General features: G+C 40.6%; 2 protein-coding genes across 3 annotated transcripts in view; both read left to right on the top strand.

The window, feature by feature from the left end:
• The window catches only part of gareml (GRB2 associated, regulator of MAPK1-like), a 20,833-nt gene extending 10,888 nt beyond the window's left edge, over window positions 1-9,945 (top strand). The window contains exons 5-7 of one of the 2 annotated variants that reach the window (XM_017411737.3): window positions 2,326-3,176; window positions 4,550-4,719; window positions 6,807-9,945. In XM_017411737.3, the coding sequence (XP_017267226.1) occupies window positions 2,326-3,176; window positions 4,550-4,719; window positions 6,807-7,407 (1,622 nt within the window). In that variant the 3' untranslated portion in view covers window positions 7,408-9,945. The remainder of the gene's footprint in view (window positions 1-2,325; window positions 3,177-4,549; window positions 4,720-6,806) is intronic. The other variant, XM_017411739.3, reaches the window with a different exon arrangement.
• A 3,078-nt stretch (window positions 9,946-13,023) lies between these two features.
• hadhb (hydroxyacyl-CoA dehydrogenase trifunctional multienzyme complex subunit beta) lies at window positions 13,024-20,268 on the top strand. Its single transcript, XM_017411766.2, has 16 exons — window positions 13,024-13,123; window positions 14,405-14,477; window positions 14,645-14,686; window positions 14,975-15,071; window positions 15,166-15,210; window positions 15,335-15,434; window positions 15,572-15,659; window positions 15,801-15,988; window positions 16,065-16,245; window positions 16,956-17,077; window positions 17,881-17,960; window positions 18,058-18,105; window positions 18,259-18,346; window positions 18,547-18,621; window positions 19,589-19,753; window positions 19,873-20,268. The coding sequence occupies exons 2-16, from the start codon at window positions 14,411-14,413 to the stop codon at window positions 19,906-19,908; spliced, it is 1,422 nt and encodes a 473-aa protein (XP_017267255.1). The 5' UTR covers window positions 13,024-13,123; window positions 14,405-14,410; the 3' UTR covers window positions 19,909-20,268.
• The last annotated feature ends 1,659 nt before the right edge of the window (window positions 20,269-21,927 follow it).

The raw sequence follows: 21,927 nt of genomic DNA, 5'->3' as shown, positions 1-21,927 counted from the left end.
TAAACGAAATAAACATTTGAAATATGAGTTTGTATGTAATGTATGAATATAATATACAAGTTTCACTTTTTAAATGGAATTACTGAAATCAATCTACTTTTTCATGATATTCTAATTTTATGACCAGCACCTGTACATCGGTGGTGTCCAATCCTGTTCCTGGAGGGCCTCTATCCTGCATGTTTTAGGTGTTTCTCTGCTCTTCAGCAGGTCTTCAAGTTCTGCAGAAACCTGTTAATCACTCAGTCATTCAAATCAGGTGTGTCAGAGCCCATGATGTACACTCTACAGAAAAAAAGGCCTGGAGGCGACCCTGCGACCTTCTCACTGTGAGGCGACAGCTCTAACCTCTGACCTGCCGTGCTGCCAAGATCTTGTAAAAAAATATAAAACTCTGTGGAAAGTGTGCATTTAAAAAGTCAAATGATCTGCAGCTTATTTAGATAAGTGGCTTGACTGCTTCACTGACCGGCAGGAAGGATTGTGGGTCAATGCTATAAATGATCAGCGCTGTCCTGCTCTATTCTAGGGCACGGCTGATTGCTCCCTCATCTCTGCGTCTCTAGTTGCCCGCCGCTCTGGAAGTGCATTCACTTTCTCTCATGGAGGGGTCTGCAACCTGCGGCTCCGGGGCCACATCTACAGCTCCTCTGCAGCAGCTCTTTGTAGCTTTGACCCAAAAATAACCACTGATTACACCACTTATCTTGTCCAGTTTTTGGCAATATGTGATTGACAGAGTGAAACTATTAGAACAGAAAAAAACATCACTCCATTAGCCAGGTTGCCACATCGTTATCTTAACTTTGGTTGTGGTTTGTCTTTGAAATCTTTTAAGAAAATTAAACATTTTCAACACGTTTTCTGAGTGCAGTTTCAGAGAAACGTTCTGTAACTCAGGCATTCTGCAAAAATATGGCGTCATATGGCAGGCGATAATTAGATGCCAGCAACACAAAAAGTCAGAAAGGTCAACAAAATATGGGAAAATAAAACCCCTCCCAATAACCTCTAAAAGTTAAGGTGTCAGTTTGATTGGTCAGTAAGATGGCTGGGTAAAAATATCTCAGAGAGGCTTGTGTCTTTCACAGCAGAAATAGATCAACAAATCGTTTGTCAATATAAACTGCGAAGAATTTGAGGATTTCATCATCTGCAGTACATATTATTAAAGGATTGGGAGATCTTTGTACGCAAGGGACAAGGCAAAGAATCCATTTTGAATGGTTGTAATCTATAGCCCCTCCGGCTGCACCGCATTAATAAAAAATGCTTAAACTCCACCAAAAACACGACTATAAACACGATCCCGAAAAAGCTCTGCCTTCACTTGACTCGGGCTCATCCAGGATGAACTCAGGTGAAGCGGAAAACAGTCTCGTAACCCTGTGACTCTGAAATTCTTTTTGGGAATCACGAACACTGCCTGCTCCGGGCCAAACCGTTCACACAGCACCATCTGAGAAAACAGCTCACTTTAAAAAACTACATCAACTGGTCTCCTGAGTTTCTGAATTCTTAGTGTTGTTAAAGGAAGAAGTGATGCAACATACTGGTAAACACGTCCATGTGTTACCGGCTTTGCGTTTAAAAAAATATATATAGTGTCTCAGTTTGACTCCTTACAATGTTGACTTTCTGCTATTTTTCATTAATTATAAGATTTAAATGTTCAAATTTTGCAGCGCAAACTTATGTCTAACCCATTTTAGACAAGGGTCTGCAAAAAAAACAAATTACCAGTAAAAAAGTGCGAGTTGCTTTTAAATAAACTATCCCACAAATACTGTTACCATTTGTAGAGACAAAGGCTGGAAAAGAGAGGGTTTAAGTATCACAAGTTAAACTTTATTCTTCAGATGTGTTTTAATTTAATCTTTCTTGGACTGTGTGGCTAAGAGGTTTAATTACCGCCTGCTGCAGAGGGTGAAAGGGTGATAATGTCTCTGGGTTTGATTGTCTACCGTGTTTGCAAAATATTGGCCACCACATCTAATCGACCATAGCCAACACAAGAATGTCTATAACTGTGTTGATATTGAGCTGAAGTTGGATGTGGTAGTAGCTGAGAGTCGTCCTCAACACATACTTCAAGCGCTAACAGATCTTATGAGATCTCCTGTGACAGTATTTACAAGGTTGACCAAAACAGCTACAACTTAGTCATTTCTCAGAATAAGATGATCTTAGTTTAACACTGAAGGGCGGCGGGTGATATGCATCCCTTCAAGGCTTTTTAATTGTTTTATTTATTTCATGTTTGACTCCATAACTTATTTAGTTTTTTTTATACTCCTGAGCTTGTTTTTTTCTCTGTTTGTCCAGGTAAAACCCCCTGCTTGGTCTGTATGAACCACCGCACCAATCAGAGTGTCAGCCTGCCTTTTGGATGCCGTGGACGCTTTTGCACGCGCTCTCCCATGGAGCAAGGCATGCTGGGAGGGGAGCACACGATACGCAGCATCATCGAGAGAGTCCGCCTCCCGGTCAACGTGTCTGTGCCGTCACGGCCGCCACGAAACCCCTACGATCGCCACGTGGTGCGAGAAGGCCACCGCTACAAACTGCTCAACATTGTAAGCAAGACCGTGGTGCTCTGTTTGGTCCTCCGCCGACAGGAAGTTTCTCCTTCTCACTTCCTGCTGCTGCGCTGCATGCCCCGTTTTAATGTGGCCGAGGCCTCCGTTCACACAGCGGCTCTAGAGAGCCTTCTGCTGCGACACGCCTTCGACCCGGACGCCTACTCTCGTGCTGTTCGAGAGACCCGACCCGAACTGGAGTGTATGACGGAGGAGTGTGTGAGCCCACGGCACTCTCGCCTGTGTGTGTCAGGCCAGGACTCGCTGGCGCCGGCGCTGCAGCGCCTCTCTATGTGTGGCTACGTCGGTGGGGTGTCGGAGACCGTATCACAGCGCTGCAGGGACTCTCTTGGAGAGCAGTTGGGGGAGGGGCCAGGTGAGGAACGGGAGTATGTGACTCCTGAGTGGACTGAGGATGAGATGCGGACCAGTGAGGAAATCCCTTACGAGGAGCTCTGGACCAATCAGAACGCAGAGGGCTTGGGGAAAGAACCAAATCTTATATCCTTCCACACATCTTCCTCATTGGATGGTTCTCTTGGTACCGTGGTGACACGAGTGTCTACCCCTCCACCTATACCTCCTAAATCTGATGCTGTGAGTGTCCTCACCTAACTGTCCCTTCTTTCATCCTTCTGTTTCTCATCCCTCTCATCTGTCCACAACAGCATCCGGCTTTTAAAAGTCAAAATGCTTGGCTTGAATTATTAATATAATACAGCTTTTAAATCGCCCTGACACACTCAGACACACAAACATGCACTAATTTCCTGGAAAGGCTCCTGTATACTGCCTCTGTGCTTAGAATACTTATATACTGTACGTACAGTACAGAGGAGTGACAAACAAAGAGCAAAACACAAAGGGGCAACCATTTTCACTTCATAAGACAATAATTCTCCCACAGAAATCAGAGCATTGTCATTGTCATCAAACCATTCAGGACAGAGACCCCTCACTGCTGAATAGAAATGTTTAGAGGATTAGAAAGAAAAGAGGACTGGTTTGTATTTCCGTTTAACCTTTTGGGTCAAATGGACCTGCTGCAGGAGGGTTAAAAGAAATCAAACTATGGTTCCAACACTCCTTTTACTGCAAAACATCTTGTAGTGCATTTATTTTGTCACCCATCTGTATGTGCAGCGCATCTGATAATGTTCCTCTATGATTGTGTGTACCTTTGAAACCTTTTTAAATATTTGACTTATGATGTTTGTTGTGAGCTTTATGGTGTGAAGGTGGACGATTATGTCTTTGCCTGTGTCCGTGTGTGTTGGCTACCAAAATATCACATGAACCAGTGGACGAATTTTATTAAAACTCAGAGAGTAATCATTGAATGTACATCACCCTGATTCAAGATGGCCGCCACAGTTAAAAACTTTTGCGTGGAAGGCAGTGGGCGATATGCATCCCTTCGAGGAATGTTAGCCATTTAAAGCAGTAAGATGAGGCACTTCAGAACCAAACTGGTTTTAAAGGACAGCTAGTTGTTAGTTTTATACCCGAGTTGGTTTAGTTCCTGAGGTGGTCAGGTTTGTGTTATTCAGTTGTTAATTAATGTGTATGTGGTGCCTGTAATTATCATGCATTATCATGCTTTTGTTTCGTTTACTTCACTTTTTTTTTCTTCCAGAGAGCTTTGTGTGGGTGTGGACATCTGCTTAGCAACTGGATTATAGCCTGACACACAATGTTCCCCAATCCCTGATATTTAGCCTGCCAAGACACAGTGTTTGCATGCATGTGTGTGAAGCTACTGTGTGTGTGTGTGTGTGTGTGAGGGAGTTTGTTTGAGGTGTAAAGGTCACTAAGACTGACATTTACCAAGCAGAACATATACACACACACACACACACACACACACACACACACACACACAAAACCTCCTGAGAAAGTGTTAAGTGTTAACTTCTCTTTGCTGATGTGTGTGTGTTGTTATGCTTGTGTGTGTGTGTGTCTTCATGTAGGTCAGGGAGGAGTGCCGCTACTTGATCGCCCCTCCGGTGCCCCCGCGCTGCTCTAAAGGAGGCTCTATCTCCAGTCCGGCCCCCAGCCCTCCCGTTCCACCCCGCTTCCCCAAAACATCCACCTCCCCGAGACCGAATCTCTCCTTTTACTCCTCCGGACTGCACGACAGGTACAAAAGTAGCTTGTTTTTACTAAAACCCGCAACAACCAACCAAAAGGAAAACATTCATTTGCAATTATCAGGGCAGCTACTGAGAAGAGCGCCTGTCTTTTCTGGCTTCAGGGAGAAATCTAGTTTACAGCACGAGCGGAAAAAGGTTGAAGCTGAATCTGCCCCATAATTAGGTCTGGAAATGTTTGGATTTCATGTGTTGAATAATAGATGCTTCAAACAAACGCACAGCTTTAATTTAAAACGTGTTTGCATCCAAAATGGAGGAAAGGACAAATCAGCAGTACATATAAAGGCTCTTATATTAAATTTATGATGCTTTAATGTAATAACAGAGAAGAATGCTCAGCAATAAAACTATGGCAGAGTTCCCCTTAAAGAAAAGTTTTTAACAGAACAAATAAAAACGGTTTACCTCAGGAAGCAAACCACTCATAAACCTAAAGAATAGAAAGACTTTTTAAATTTAGACCCTCAAAATCTTTCAAAAATATATTACTTCTGGAACAGCTTTCAGATAAAACTATGATCAATTTGCACCAGAACGACAAGATCAAACCAGTGTGAACTCCAGAAATGAGCTTTTTCTGCAGAAACACAGAGTGAAATCTGAACGATTCTGCTGAAATTTGTTGAAGAAGCTGAAACTTAAGCTAAAGCTTAAATGAGCAAATCAGGATCTAAAAGCTAAAATTAGCAAAATGTAGCTAAATGCTAAAATGAACAAAACTGTATATAAAAACTAAAATTTGCCAAACAAAATGGTAACTAAAAGCTAAATGGAGCTAAATGGAGCAGAATGGTAGCTGAAAACACAAAACAGTATCCATAGGCTAAAAGGAGCAACACTGCACTTAAAAGGTGAAATTAGCAAAATAATAGCTAAAACTTGTAAAACCATATCCAAAAGATGAAATTAGTAAAGCCCAGCTAAAAGCTAAATATGTAAGCTTAAAGCTCAGTAAAGCAGAACAAAATCTAAATGCTAAATTGAGCCAAACTGTGGCTAAAAACAGTAAAATAATAGCTAAAAGCCATATTTAGCATTACCATAGCTACAAAGTTTAATTAGCATAACAGTAGCTATAAGCTAAAATTAGCAAAACTGCAGCTAAAAGGAGCATATAGAAGACAAAATCTTGAAGTAGATTTTAAAGAGAACAATGTTTTAAAAGAATTGAAGATATCTTAATGTAAAACTGTTTTTCTTTGTGGGAAGGTTTTGTAATAAAAGACAAACACAATTTTTAAAAGTAGGTATAAAAGTTACAAATACTAAAAGTCAGCTCATGATTCCTGATGGAGCGGAAGGTTTTGATGTTTGAAAGGTTAAAGCTGCAGAAAGAATGCAGAAGTTTGAGCTGAACCCTCAGATGCATGGATTCCAACAGAACTGAGTGTTGATCAGAGGTCCGAAGCAGCTGGATGAATTCTGCTCAAACCGCAGCGTTAACCACAGTCGAATGCAGCAAAAACTGTCCTGTTAGAGTAACCCAGGAGTTATGACGGTAAAGGAGAGGAATATTCTGTAATGACTTGCTAAAAACACACTAATTTATAAACCACAACAACACCAACACATTAATTCTTCCATATAACCTGATATAAATTAGCATTTTATTTAAGTCCTCTCTTCTTCTTACATATCAGTTGTAAGAACTCACGTTTAAAGCTGAGAGTGAACACTTTAATCTTGTTTATATTACACATCTTCATCTATTTAAGTCACCAATTATACCAATTATATTTTGTCTCATTTTACAGCACATGTTTAAGCTTTTTAGATAAATTCTTTTTAATTAAATAGGTTAAAAATATAAAAAGTCTCATGCAAATAATTGAATGTATTTGCTTCCCAGACTTCTTAAAGTTTTGACATACGGGAGGAGATTGTCATTGAACCACAAAATATTATCCCCACAAGCCAAAACAACTTTATTGTTAATTGTAACGGAAAATATTAATCCTGAGAATTTTTCTAATTCATATATTGGGAGTGTAGAAGAACCAACATGAAGTGAACTGTATCTCTAATAATAATTATAAAATGGCTCCTGATGTCATTTTGTCCCTCTCTGTCCCAGCTGCTCACCCTCTCCTGACGCCACCCTCTACTGTTATCCATGTTCCTGGGCAGATTGTCCTGCTCCTAATCCAGCCAGTCCTGAGCCGGTCCCTGCCTTCCCTGCAGACAACACGTCCAGCTCCCAGCCTGCACAGGCCACCTGGGCAGAGCCGTGGGTAGATTCCTTCACGTCCTCCGCTCCCCGACTCAGGCCGCCGCCCCCACAGAGTCGCTTCGCTCCCTTTGGCGCGTTAAACCCGTTTAACCGTCAGTCTCCTTGCCCCTCGCCCGAGCCCGCTGCTACTCCCACGACGGATTCCTCCAGAGGCGCAGAAGGTGGGGGAACATCAACAAACATCCCTGAGGGCTCAGCCCCACCTCCTGACCCCACCTGGAGACCCCCTGCTGACCTGTCTGCGCTCTCGTTGGAGGAGGTGTCAGCGTGCCTGCGGTTCATCGGCCTGCCCGAGGCAGCGGTGGCGGTGTTCCAGAGGGAGCGGATAGACGGCAGCCTCCTGGTGCAGCTGACCGAAGACATTCTGTCACATGACTTCCACCTGAGCCGACTCCATGTGACCAAAATCACTCAGTTCATCCAGGGCTGGAGGCCGAAGATCTAACACGCTCCCTCTGCCCCGACAATGTGCCTGCTGGCTTCTTAACCTCCCTAAATGTGCCTTCCACTGTGACCAACTGGCTGCTGAGTCCCTCTGGTTGAAGCCTAAGGAAACCACGCCACACTGTGGTCAAACTGTAGAACTGACTGGTGACTTGCTGACTGCATGTTTCCTGCCTGAAGTTTACTAACATTGGCTCAAACAGGAGCTACATGATGAAAATGCCCCATTTGGATTGAACCACAGTGCAACACAGAGAGACACCAGAGAGGTTTTAGACCAGTGTGCCCAATCCTGGTCCTTGAGAGCCATTAACCTGCATGTTTTTAGTTGTTTCTCTGCTCTTCAGCAGGTCCAAGTTCTGCAGAAGCCTGTTAATCACTCAGTCATTCAAATCAGGTGTGTCAAAGCAGAGAAACATCTAAAATATGCAGGACAGGACTCCTCCAGGACCAGGACTGGGCACCACTGTTTTAGACACTATGTGGACTTTTGTGGCCCTCAGACTGTGTTCAACATAAAATGACAAATGAGCGTCATTTCTGCAGGTTTTAGTTACAGTATAATTCACATAGGTGCTCAATGAGTTTCCCTCTAAGGTACATTCAGCCTTCCTTGTTGACCAGTAGGACCAGTAACAAAGTTATAAAGTCAGTCTCTCACTGGGCTGTGACTGCTGGCAACTACCTGATGAGGGAGTCTCCAAAATGTCTCAAAACGTTCTCAAGGTCGCAGTCACGTTGCTTGAATTTTGAACATGTGCATTTAACTTGTGGGACAAATTTTCTCTCAAAACAGTCACAGAGTCGTTGTAGGCGTCTCCAAACCGTCTCAAGAGCACTAGAGATGCATTCTTACACGTTTTGACTGAAAACATGTCCAAGTTTTAAAATCACACCAATGATAAACAGTATTTATTTTTAAAAACTGGTCCAAATCTACCTGCCTTCATTTCAAAGGTTTATTACAGTAGATTCAATTAAAAAGTGGCTGGAAAGGTGGGGATAAAGCGATCTGAGACAGAAAGCTTTTTTGCAAACCGTGCACAGCTGCACGGTTTGCTGGTTGCTCAGACATCAGAGAGTCCACAACTGGAAATTTGCCTTTTTTCTCACAATTTTCAGTCGCCAACTAGTCTCCAACAGTTGCAGCCCAGCGAGAAACCTGCCTGAACGCTGCTTTCATGCACAACTCGCTTTTGTCTTTCTCATTGAGCTTCGGTGACGTAACCGGCACAAATAAAGTCAGAGGCTTTTAGAACAAGTTATATATACAAAAAGAAGCATACAGAAAGTAGCATTTAATAAATTAAAAAACCGAGGTTGAAGCGCCTCTAAATTGAAACTGTTGTATATCTGGGCAGTTCTGTGCATTTTTGTTTTAAAATGAATATTTCTGTTCTGTTCTTATGTCTAATCTCAGATACATGAATGTGTTGCCATGATTAATGACACATTTCCATTACCTCAAAACATTTGTCCGTAATATACCTCAGATATGCCCCACCTAGCCCTGTGACAAATTAAACGGGATCACACTTACGTAAATCTCATAGGTTGTTTGTTTTTTTAATGCTTCTCGCACAGCGACCATTGCAGACACTGAACAGGAACAAGCAGGTAAAAGAAAAACAAACGGATGGATCCAGATGTCAGAATAAAGGATAAAAAGATAACACTCCAATGACATATGACTAATTGAAAACAAAGTATACACAAAGACTGAGTCTTTATTTGCAAGGAAATGAAATGACCAGTTGTTTTCAGAACTAACCGTTTTTTTTAGATAATTATGAAAATGCAATTTATGTTGTAAACTTTTTTCTTTTTATGTTTGATCATCATTTCAGACGCAGTTAGAATTCAATCCCTTCATGTTCCCAGACTGTGACGAGCTGCAGCCAGATCAGAAAGTTGCTTTTTGGTGTCATGATTTTTCTAAAACAGTTTTTATTTTGGTGACATTTCAGACGCTCTTCATTGTGTGACCCGGTATGAAATGTTGATGTACTTCCTGTGATCGTGTAACTGCGAGGCTGCAGTCAGAAGAGCAAAGCAGGAATAAATGAGAGAATAAAATAAAATAAAAAAAATCAACAGAAACTATATCAGCCTGGAGATTTTGCTGCTCGTTCAGTTGCTGTTTTTTGGCGCCGGGGTTCGGCTGTGTTACCTCGCTTATTGAGTTTAAAGAAAACGGGTCATTCATCCATCTGCATCAGGAGGAAATAAGACCAGATCCACAATTACTGAACATTTAAATGAAAAGTTTTAAAACACCTGATTTCAGCTACAAATATGACAAAAGCAGGACTCGTAAATATTCAACTGAGATGAGGAATCGGAGCCTGACAGCAAATTCAAAAAGAAAAAATTTAAAACTTGACAATATAATAAACAATTTTTTTGTTTTGTTCCTAAAGTCTTCAGACTGAAGTGACGGAAGAAATATACGCCATGAAAAGTGAAGTCTTTATATTGGCTTAAATAGATCAAAATAAATAACCTGCAATCATAAAAATAAAATAAAAGTAATCATTAAATAAAAAAGCAGACACGGCAAATATCGCTTTTTGGAGGCAGACTTGTTGTTGGAGTTGGAGTTGTTTTAACGATTCCAGTTTTATACCAACAGAGATTAAAAATATGATAGGAAATAAAAACTACATCGATTTAAAACCTGAATCACAGCACGTTTTTTTTAAATAAGGAAAAAAGAACAGAACCACTGCTTTCTTTATTGCTTTTTTCTTTTACAGTTAATACACTTATCTATTTTTACAGAGAATATACTAATAAATATATTGTTCTGCATTTTAAAAAAAGACTATTTTTTAATGTTATTATTAAAGTACAGGTAGTTTGTGGTTTAAATGTCAACAACAGTGCCTGTCATTGTGTCACATCTTTATTTTTTTCTTTTAAAACCACAAGTTGCTTACAAATGATCTACGAGTTGAACAGAACTGATAATCCCGTATGAAACAAAAGATCCTTTAAGTCATAATTTGGAGATAATAAGTCGTAGAAATGAGCTTCCATAGTCTGGGCTTTGACTGAATTATTTACTTGTTTATGTGTTTCTTTTTGTTTTCTTCTTAGAACTATCATATTAGATATTCCTAAATATTTAGCTCAGGAAATGATTAAATAAATTAAAACGAAACTCCTCTCTGCAGGCGTTACCTGGAAGAAATGAACACGCAGAACGGAAAAACAAGCGCGACACATCATGAGGGATGAACGCCTCACCCTGAAGATTCCAACATGAAGGCAGAACGTTGTTTCTTAAGCCCAGCGACAAAGAAATGCCACAGATACAGTAGAGCACACCCAGAGGGCGACCCAGCTGCTGCGCTGCACCCATCTCCTCCTCTCTATCAGGCTCGGTCCTGACATTATAAAATGTTATCAGCACAAATGATGTTCTTGACCTTACTATACACAAGTGTAACTAAATAGCCACCAGCACAAGACTGGAGCTTTTAAGTGACTGATTAATATGTATGTGTGTCTGTATACCATTTAAAACCACCTCCGTGTGCCACCTGCTCCGGGCAGCAGGGCCACCAAGACCTCCGGTGTTCCCAGGATGTGTTCTTCATTTTATTTATTTGCTTTCTTCCTCGGAGAACTCAATGCTAGCAAGTTTGTTTGAAAAAGTCAAGACAAATCTTGAACCACACAGACTTTTTTTTTTTTTTTACAAACAACACCGCTCACATCATTACACCAAGAGGCCTGTCTCCAAGCATGAGGCGTGAGCGACAGAAACAAAGACAATGAGACCTTCCTCTGCCTCACCCGTCATCTCCTGACCTTCCAGAGAGACACGTAACCTCCACATTGATCCTTCAGGAATGAATAAATAAATAGTTAAAGGTTGCCGGCTGCCTGTCATGGCAGTAGTAGCTGTAGACCAGGGGTGTCCAATCCTGGTCCTCGAGGGCCACCATCCTGCATGTTTTCCTTGTTTCCCTGCTCCAACACACCTGATTCAGTGGTTAAATGACCTCTTCATGTTCTGCAGAAGCCTGTTAATCACCCATTGATTCAAATCAGGTGTTGGAGCAGAGGAACAAGTAAAACCTGCAGGATGGTGGCCCTGAGGACCAGGATTGGCCACCCCTGCTGTAGACGTTTTGGTCAAACCTTGAAAGTGTCGTTTTGCGCGATGTCACACTCAGAAGATATGTTGTGAACGGATATTTTGCTAACAGACAGACACAGTTAAATCCAACAGTTTAAAGCAAAGACCTCACACAACGAGTAGCACTTGCAGTATATGTTGGGGATGACTGTAAGCAACTACCACGCCAGATTTTAGCAAAATATCTGTAAAATTGACTGAATAATAGCCACTTTTGTGTTTTCTGAGTTTAGTTGGCCGTGACGGCTGATTTGAATGAGGTTAGCTCTAAAAGTAAATCAGTTTATGGTTATTTCTTGACAATTTCATTCACATCCATCCAGTGGTTCATGAGATATTTTGCTAACAGTACAGGTAACAGTACAAACTCGACTGTCCAGCTTTCGGAAGCAGGAGATAATAAATAGAGCCTCATTGAACAGAAGATCCTTTCCACTCACTGCTGAGAAAATATTTATTTTAAGACATTTTACTTACTTTCTTCACTTCATATCCGCTCTAGCGATGAAGCGGTGATGTTATCCTGTGAGTGCATTTTTAGCAACAAGCAGTTGGCGCCGTGTCACCAACTTGTTCATCTGCACGCTCGCAAACAGACTCAGAAACGTGCACGCTGCCTTATTAGCTGTGTCACATCTGTCAGTGGTGAGCATGACATAATGGACAGGCAGGCTTGTCACAAACACGATGAATGTTTTCTTCCTGTCTGATATTCGCAGGCATACAGGTGTATTATTCTACTTCCTGCCACAAATATATTCATGTCTGTTGGATCACTGAGGCATAAAACTGTCACATTATTCCTGAGCTTGCAGCTGATGTGTATTTACGCTTCGTGAAGGACACCATCCTTGGCAATATGCTAAACAATACTAGTCTTAGAGAATGTAAATACTAAAGCACAAATACATCTAACCTGTGAGACTAATGGAGACCTAAATGAGACAAGAGGTTTTTAAACTATATTTTCAAGTATTTGTAGTCCGGTGCAGCGACATTGCAGTTCTTTGCCTAAAGTTTCTAGGACAAAAGTTGTCTTGTTGTTATTATTTTAAGTCTCCACCAAGGTTAACCAAATTAGTCCCCTTACAGAAAGTGAGGTTGACCTTTGACCCACAGCTGTCAAACTTGCTTAACTGAAACCTGACTCACCTGCTGTCTTATTAGAGCATTTTAAAGGATGAAAAAGTCTTCAGTCTTACACATTTTTGTGTGCTGTGTGTGTTCGTTTGTCTGAACTGTTAGCAAAATATCTCACTAATCCCTGAATGAATTTTGATGAAGCTTTTTTTAAAAATGCCTTATCTTAATGTGGTTTAGTTTCGTTACTTTTCAGTTTTTTTTAATTTTTTTTAAATGAGACATTTAACCTCGTTAATGGGCTCTGTGACAAAAATAGTAAGTGCGTTGTAAGGCAATGCGACTGTGTCTAATTTATTTATTTACAGGCAAATTCTTAGTCAGCTATATTATTGGGTGGGTCCTTCCGAGCGGTTTTTGTAGTCCTGCGGAGTCTGGCTCGATCATTCAACGGGGAAGCGGTGGTGGTAAAGACGTAATACAAATACAGGTACGATGTAAAGCTGCTGATGCTGCTGATTATAAAGCAAAAAAGGAAGACAAACTGTGTAAACTGTAAAAATTATTATTATTTTCCTTATCTTAGATCTTGTAGCTGCAAAGCTTTAGCCAACAGTAGGCTAGCTACGCCAGCTAGCATGCTAGCTTTAGCTTCATCGTTTTATGTTTAAATGCTTTTTGTGACGTTGATTTTAAATGCATTAAGATGCTATCTAAATAGATCAAACAGCTAAGTGGTGTGTTGATTGTCATGCTACAGTTAAAGCTTATTTTGTTGCGTTTTTGCGTTTCTGTCATTCTCCTGGAGAGGAATCTAGGTGAAGGGTCAGAGTCGTTGTTACGGGGGTTGGGCAGGGGTGACCCGAATAAACCACGTTGACGCAAAATACGTCCTAAAATACTAAATATACAAACTTTTTTTAAAAGAATGGTTGAGCTAAATGATGAGCAATTTGATGTAAAAGGTCCTTTCATTAGAAAAATTGGTGATCAGCACAATAGTGTTTTTCTACTCTGTCAGATGTTAACATTAAATTACAAAGAGCATTTTCAGATAAATGAAGCTGATCTGTAATCTTTAGTTGTCTAAACACTTTAGTTATTTAGCTCTGACACTAATAACTAACTGTTCAGTATGATTTTGAGATTGAAGTGTGAAGTATTTGACCTTTTCCCTTTTAAACTACATCATATGTTTATTGTGTTGTCCCCAAATGTACAGTACAATAATAAAGAAACTAAATTATGATTGTGATTACAAACAAGAGAAGTCACAGTTTAGAAAGAATGATACTTTGTTGATCTCCTAAAGGGAAAATGGATCATCACAGCAGAAGATGAGTTCAAAATTAGGAACATTAAAACAACAATAGTAATTACTCTTAGTAGTAAATACAGTTGTTAAAAATTATTGTTGTGTAAGTTGAGACTGAAAAGGTGCAATGATGGGAGTGTTTACCTGCCACCACAGCCTTGTAGAAGATCTACAGCACCTTGATGATGCATCTTGTCCTGTATAAGTTGAATGAAAATCAGAAAATCATCCACTTCTTGTTCACAGCATCAGTGTTGGTGCTCCAGTCCAGCCCGCTGTTCAGATATACACCTAAATAGTTATATCTGTCTACAACCTTCCCTTCACTTCCTCAAGAATTACACGTTTCCTAAATAAATAATAAAAATCACAACAATTGGGTCGTATTACGGAACATCATAGAATATATGTAATTGGATTAAAACAGCAAATTAACATTTTTTTCCCCTTGTATAGAACAAAATGGCTTCCATGTTGCTGAACACGATGCGGACCTGCGGGGTTAACCCTTCCTGGTCAGCACGATTCGGTAAGTTGCTGTAGTTCTTTTGTCTGTTGTTTTGTCTGCAGTCAACTAGCAGAAATACAACACACCTTCTTTAATTTAGCCCAAATAATTTGTAGTACAGTGTAATGGTACGGTGGTAAATGTTGTGTTTTTAACTGATTATGATAAAGTTTTGCTGTGTCTCACAGGTTCACGTGCCCTCAGTACAACGACACAGCTTCAGGCTCAGGGTAAGGAAATGCTTTAGATCCTGTTTAAATGTCAGGCATACATTTAATGACCATAAATTAAGGACTAAAATGAATATTTCTTCTCTTTTCTGTTAGTAATTGCTCACTCAAAAAAGTCTTTTTTGGGGTTGTATCCAAAATGCCTTAAGATAAATCTTTGATATTAATTTGAGCTGTATAGATTGAAGAGAATTTAATTTATCTACCATAACAGAGTCATAATAACCCTCCATAGGTGTTAGGATAAATAATACACTTACTAGTGGTTTTTGTGTTTATTTTTCCCAGTTCAGACAAAAAGCAAGAAGACACTGGCTCGACCTGGTGTGAAGAACATCGTTCTGGTGGAAGGAGTTCGAACTCCTTTCCTGATGTCTGGAACCACGTACGTTTCTGCTTCCTCATGAAAATATGTGCCCTCCGGGGCTTCATAAACAATCTTCTGCTGCTTGATAAGAAAATGTGAATTTTGTTTACAGGTATGCTGATTTAATGCCACATGACCTGGCCAGAGCAGCTCTTCAGTAAGTGTGTGATTGGGGTGTATTTATTGATTTGCTTTGTTTTGAGTGTCATAACATTGCGATAGCCGTATAAGTGTTTGTTTTTGTCTATAACTCAGTTATTTTGTCCACTGTGTTTGTGTAGGAATCTGCTAAGGAGGACAGGTTTACCCAAAGACGCTGTTGACTACATCATATATGGGACAGTCATTCAGGAGGTCAAAACCAGCAACGTGGCACGAGAGGTAAAACACACAAACCCTGCACGATGATCAGAATATAAGCTCAAGAGCAGTTGGTTTTGGACAATATATGACAATTCCTTAACAAAACAACCACTATGTGTAAACATTGTCTGGTTTTTATTTGATTTTTTCTTCAGGCAGCACTAGGGGCAGGCTTCTCTGACAAGATTCCTGCTCACACTGTCACCATGGCCTGCATCTCCTCCAACCAGGCGATGACCTCGGGTATGAGGCTTTTCCTTATTAGTTTTACTCATAAGTAGTCATACATTGGCTACAAGAAGCTGTGGAGTCAGAGACGATGAGTTTATCTTGCCTGACTTGTTGTGACCTGTATTTGGCTCCTTCTCTTCCACCTCTCTCTAGCTGTTGGGATGATTGCTGCAGGGCAGTGTGATGCCGTGGTTGCGGGCGGGGTGGAGTTCATGTCTGATGTTCCGATCCGTCACAGCCGAAAGATGAGAAAGACGATGCTGTCCCTCAACAAGGCAAAAACCCTCGGCCAAAGGCTCAGCCTGATCGGCAGCATCCGGATGGCACATTTCGCTCCAGAGGTAACCGTTTACAATATGTCCAAATCAGTCGCATCGTGGCGTTTCCTCCTAAACGTGTTTGATTGCGTGTTGGCAGCTTCCGGCTGTGGCCGAGTTCTCCACAGCCGAAACTATGGGCCACAGCGCCGACCGTCTGGCTGCTGCGTTCGCCGTCTCCAGACTGGAGCAGGATGAGTTCGCTCTGCGGTCACACACGCTCGCCAAAAAGGCCCAGGATGGAGGGCTGCTGGAGGATGTCATTTCTTTTAAAGTGCCAGGTAAAATCTGCTTCTCCTTTAAGCTAACGTTACATTAAAACCTACAAAAAGTTGATCATTTTATGCACTAATTATGTTAAGACCATTTACTGGTATTGATCATAACTGAAAATATAATGGAAATTTAATTGGCAACTAATTTAGAATATATATTTATTTTTATTATTATTAACATTTTTTCAGTCTCATATGATGGTACACTAAATCTGTTTTTTTAATTTTTGCGGTTTAGACATTTTTTTGACAGTTTTTTCTGTTGTTTTGTCTGAAGGACTTGTAGCCAGTGGCAAACTTGCAGATTTGTCCATTTCAGCCACTGTTTCACCTGAGAATTATAAACTCTAAAATCAGTTATTTTAAAGATATAAAAAAATTATAAACATTAAAATAATGCTTCTATAAAACATTTGTAGATTTAGCAGGAAAATTATAAATATTTTTTACATTTTATTTTACAAAACAATTAAAAATTCTGATGTTATGCCATCAGTTAACTTCTAACTGTTTCCAGTATGTGGGCCTAATTGGATGTAAAAGTTTGACTTTTAGTGAGTCCACGTCATTCGTCTTTATGGGACATTTGTCCAATATTTGTACCTCAAACAAACAAAATGAGGCAAAACACTTGTGCAATTCTGATAAAAGACAACTATAAGAGTCGTCTGTCTTCTTTTTTTAAGTTTTTGTTTATATGTTTTGTTTGTCTTCAGGTCGGGATATCGTATCAAAGGATAACGGCATCCGCCCCTCTTCCATGGAGCAAATGGGCAAACTGAAGGCCGCCTTCGTTAAACCTCATGGCACCGTCACCGCTGCCAACTCCTCCTTCCTGGTAAACGCAAACATGAGGCTCGGCTGTTCTCTCAACGCCTCCCTGCATCAAAAACGCTGTCTGCATGGACACCACGTGTCACATTGCAGGCGAAAGTGGCCCAAATCAGATTTTTTTCCCAAATCCGACCCAGTTTGCTTTCATATGTGGTCCTAAATCAGATACATCTTGATGAACGGTCATGTTGAATTTCATCTGACTTTTACGTCATTAAAGTAGAGGTGTGCAGATTGATTCAAATATTAAAATTATCTGTACCAACGTCATGCAGTTTAAAGCTTGGATCTCCGCAGACTTCAAGTCCAGTCGTTTTTATTTTTAAGTTCATGTCCTGGATGACTGAGACTCTACACCAACAAATGACACCAGCGTTGGTGCTGGATTGTATCGATTCCAGCGTGATGGGATCGATACTTTGTTTGTTTGTTTCTAATTTCAGTACGTTGCTCCTGTTCCAGAAGTCCCATTCTAGACTGGAGAAGGTGGAAAGCAGCAAAATCAAATGTAAACATTTGACGAAACCATAAAGGCAGATAATAATTTAGTTGGCTCTGATTTCACATCGACTTTAGAATCGATACACACATGCTAACATGTGTAGCGTCCATCTTTACTTCCCTAAACGTCGTGCTGCGGGTCACGTCTTCTTCTGTGCATGCGAGGCGCTTCAGGGGCGTGGACTGGTGGTGGTCGTGTTTAAATTACGATGTTAACAACCACGCAAAACAATCCGATCTGAGCATTAAGAGCTGCATTTCTCACCTGACTGTAAGTAAACCGTTTGTTGATGTCGGATTCCCCAGACCGACGGTGCCTCTGCGGTGCTCATCATGTCTGAAGAGAAAGCTTTGGCCATGGGTTTCAAGCCTAAAGCATACCTCAGGTATCTGAACCCTTTCTCTGTTTAACAAAAGCCTTTTTGTTATTCCATCATTAATATCTCAGATGTTGCACTCACCTCTCCATTTTCTTTCTGGCAGAGACTTCGTCTACGTGTCTCAGGACCCCAAAGATCAGCTGCTTCTGGGGTGAGTTTCACATATTCTCATTGTGTTGTATTTTTCACAATAAAATAACCAGTGCACTGGTTATTCTAAGGTCAAAGCTTGCACTTGTGATTGTTTGTGGGAAATTTAAACAAAAACTTATTGTTTTTGTTCTCTTCTGCTGGACTCCTGCAGGCCAACGTATGCTACGCCTAAAGTCCTGGAACGGGCCGGCTTGTCTCTGTCTGATATCGATGTGTTTGAGTTTCACGAGGCGTTTGCAGTAAGTTCTCAGAAATGGATTTGTGGATACGGAGCAGGAGTGATCCATCAATATATTTCTTATCTCATAATGTTAGTCAGATACAGATGTTTGTGTCGCGGTGAAGTAAAACTGAAGAGACTGTATTCATGTTCTTTATGTTTGGATCGGGAGAAGCCAGTTCGGTCTTTACAGTGACTGTGTGCGTTTGTGGTTTCCAGGGTCAGATCTTGGCGAATCTGAAGGCTATGGACTCAGATTGGTTTGCTCAGACGTACATGGGCAGAAAATCGAAGGTAAAAACTCGCCTTTGTTCAGTCAGACGGTAGATCCATGCAGCACACGTCTGTTTCAGCTCAGAGGGGAAACAAAAAACTTTCAGAAACTTGTACGTCAACTACTGGCCACAAAACTGCCACAACTCAGTCGGTTTTACAGATAATGAGCAAAACATTTGGTGTTTTAGTAGGTCAGAGTCATTCCTGACCCAAACTCATCATGCAAGATCTTTGTTTAAAACTTTGCCATTCACTGTTGAAGTCTAATGTGTCTGTTAGCAAAATATCTCATGAGCCACGGGGTGAATTTTACTGAAACTCTCCAAAAGTAATCATTGGATGTACGTCTACAGCTGCTTAACTTTTGGAGTCTATCCATTTCAAGATGACCCCCACATCCAGTTGACCTTATAAAACTGAAAATAGGCTCTAATTCAGTCAATTTTTGCAGATATTGAGCTAAAATGTTGTGCAGTCGTAGCTGAGAGTCATCCCCAAACACTCTCTGAGCGCAGCGCCTCAGAAGAGCTCACAGATCGATCAATAATGTCGTTTACAAGGTTTGAACAAAACAGCTACTCACATCGTAACCTGATCTTAGTTCAGAACTCTGGAATGAAAGGCGGCGGGCGATATGCATTCCTTCAAGGAATTCTAGGCCTTCAGCTTTATTTTCAGAACGTATTTCTTGTCTTTTTTTAGTTTGACACCATTTTTAGACATAACTTTTAGTGAAAATATTCATGTTCTAGTTGACATTTTCATAATAGGCACTTAATGTATATGAGCACATACACATTAGTTAAATATTTTAAGGGAATGCCATTAAAATGTAGTGATTTCAGTGGATTTCAGTCGTGTGAAGTGTCTGACCTGAGCTTTTACTTTGAAAGTCTAATTTTGTTCGTATCTTTTTCACTCACGTCTAAATTTGTTGTAAGTCGTGTAAATCCGAGGACTGACCCGATGCTTGTCGCATGCTCAGGTTGTTGCCCCTCCCATGGAGAAGTTCAACCTGTGGGGGGGTTCTCTGTCTCTGGGACACCCGTTCGGTGCCACGGGCTGCAGGTTGGTCACCACCGCGGCTCACCGGCTGAAGAAGGAGGGAGGACAGTACGGCCTGGTGGCAGCCTGCGCCGCTGGAGGACAGGTAACGTTGCCTTTTTCTCCTTCAGGATAAATTTAATCTGACAGTAAACACAGTTCAGTGCAGCCAGCTCAGAACGGAACATAATTAGTGCTTTTTTGTTTTTTTTCTTGGTTTTCCAGGGTCATGCCATGGTGGTTGAAGCCTACCCCCAGTAACGCATGTTCCCTAACTTAGATCCTAATCTTCATCATGATTGCTATTAACGCACTCGCTAACATCCGAAACAATGGAGTGTATGTACAAGCACCACTTTGCCTTGATCGAGCGGGTTGGATGCAGGGGCGTGAATGTGTGTAAATTAAACAGAGCTTGGAGGCCGTTTAAATGACAGCAGAATGCTAAAGGGGACGTTTGCTTGATTCGTAAACCTCTCGTCAGCGTTGTCTCCGAGTCTGATGTAACATAAAGTTAAAGAGCTCAGCTGAGCCTTCGTGATCATAATGTTTATAAACGCTGTAATATTTTTTATTGCATACAAACTGTTGGAATTAAATGGTGTGATGGTAACCACGGAGGCAAGCCTGAATCTGTTGCTTTTTTTTAAATTAAGTACTTAAATTAGTCAGTAACAACACAAACAGTGACCTCCAACAGATGTCTGCTATTTTATTTTTAACAGTGACAATCACTTTATAATGTAAAATTAAAATAACTGTTTAATTATTTAAAATGTGTACATTTCTATGAAAACAAAATGACAAATAGCAGAGAAATGTCTGTTGTGTTGAATATATTGAAAAATCAAGACAATTAGATAAATCTATTTATTTGATAAGTTAAATTGAAACCTTATTTCCAGTAAAAAAAACAAATTTGTTATTTATTTGTTAGAATTTGTTATTTTTTATGTACCTAGGTACAAGAGAAATCATTTTCTTTCCTCATAAACTTTACTGTATTCAGAAAATTAAAATAATTTTGAAATTTATACAATTTTTACAAGCGACACAGTCAAGAAGTTGGTGAAAAACTGAGAAGTAACACCATCCTTAAAGATTTTACAGTCAGATTTATGGACAGCAGGTGCCGGAGTCAAAGTTGGTTTAAAAACAAGGAGCTTTAAACTTGAGAATGGGGTTAAAGGTTACCAGATTGTGCCAAACTGTCAGGAAATCACTGATTATTTCAAAAATCTAATATTTATGCAGGAAAGTTGTAAAGATCTTAGGTCTTCTGGTAACTACATTGTTAAAGTTGTGTAAAAATTCAAGGATTCTGGGGAATCTTTTAAGGCCAAAATCAGAAATCTTTGGATATCCATGATCTTTAAATCCTTCGGTGGCAGTAAATCAGAAACTATCATTAAACTGCAACCTGCAGAACCAAATGGACCGGGGATCTGAACCCAGAAGTGAAACTTGAAGCGTATTACTAGAACACGAAGCCATCGAGCAAATAAAAACCTCTGATGTGTTCAGAAAGACAGAAAACACATCCATTTTTAATGGGCTTCTGAAAACATCAGGTTCTGTTTGCCAAACATCAGCTTTAGACTCAAACTTTATAAAGCACATTTAAAACAACGTAGGTTGACTACAATCCTGAACAGATTAAAAGAAAACTAATATAGTTGTATGCGAACAATAATACTGTAGGAATAAACATCAAAAAGAACTATTAAAATACAATGAGAGAACCGTATGAGAAATGAGAAAAAGTGTCTTTAAACTTGTCGAGGTTCTGGGCAGATCTAATATGCCATGGCAGGTTGTTTTAAAGCCAAAGGCTCGGTCGTCTCTGGGCTTCAGCCTCGTTTTAGGGACTTTTAGCAGGAGCTGGTTTGCTGACCTAAGCTGGAACAGAAAAGGGCAGCAGGTCAACGAGATCTAGAGGAGCCAGCTTGTTAGATTTAACAAACAAGCTCTGAGTAGAGCCGTGGCTACTTCTCATCGAAAGGAGACAGCTGAGGTGGTTCGGGCACCTGATCAGGATACCTTCTGGGCTCCTCCCTATGGAGGAGACCCAGGAGCAGATCCTCCCAGGCCTGAAAACACCCTGGGATCCTCCAGGAGGAGCTGTGTGTTGCTGAGGAGAGGAATGTCTGGATTTCCCTCCTAATTCCAGATGGAGAAGCAGCAAAGAAATCGTCCCGTACTGTGACGTCTTTTCATCAAACCTCTTTCTGTGCGGCAGTGTTTACACATGCAGATTACTGAAAGGATTATGTTGCATCA

The sequence above is a fragment of the Kryptolebias marmoratus genome, linkage group LG19, assembly GCF_001649575.2.
Source record: "Kryptolebias marmoratus isolate JLee-2015 linkage group LG19, ASM164957v2, whole genome shotgun sequence".
Taxonomy (NCBI): domain Eukaryota; kingdom Metazoa; phylum Chordata; class Actinopteri; order Cyprinodontiformes; family Rivulidae; genus Kryptolebias; species Kryptolebias marmoratus.
Note: the sequence above shows the minus strand (reverse complement) of the source record. Positions and strands in the feature narration are given on the sequence as shown.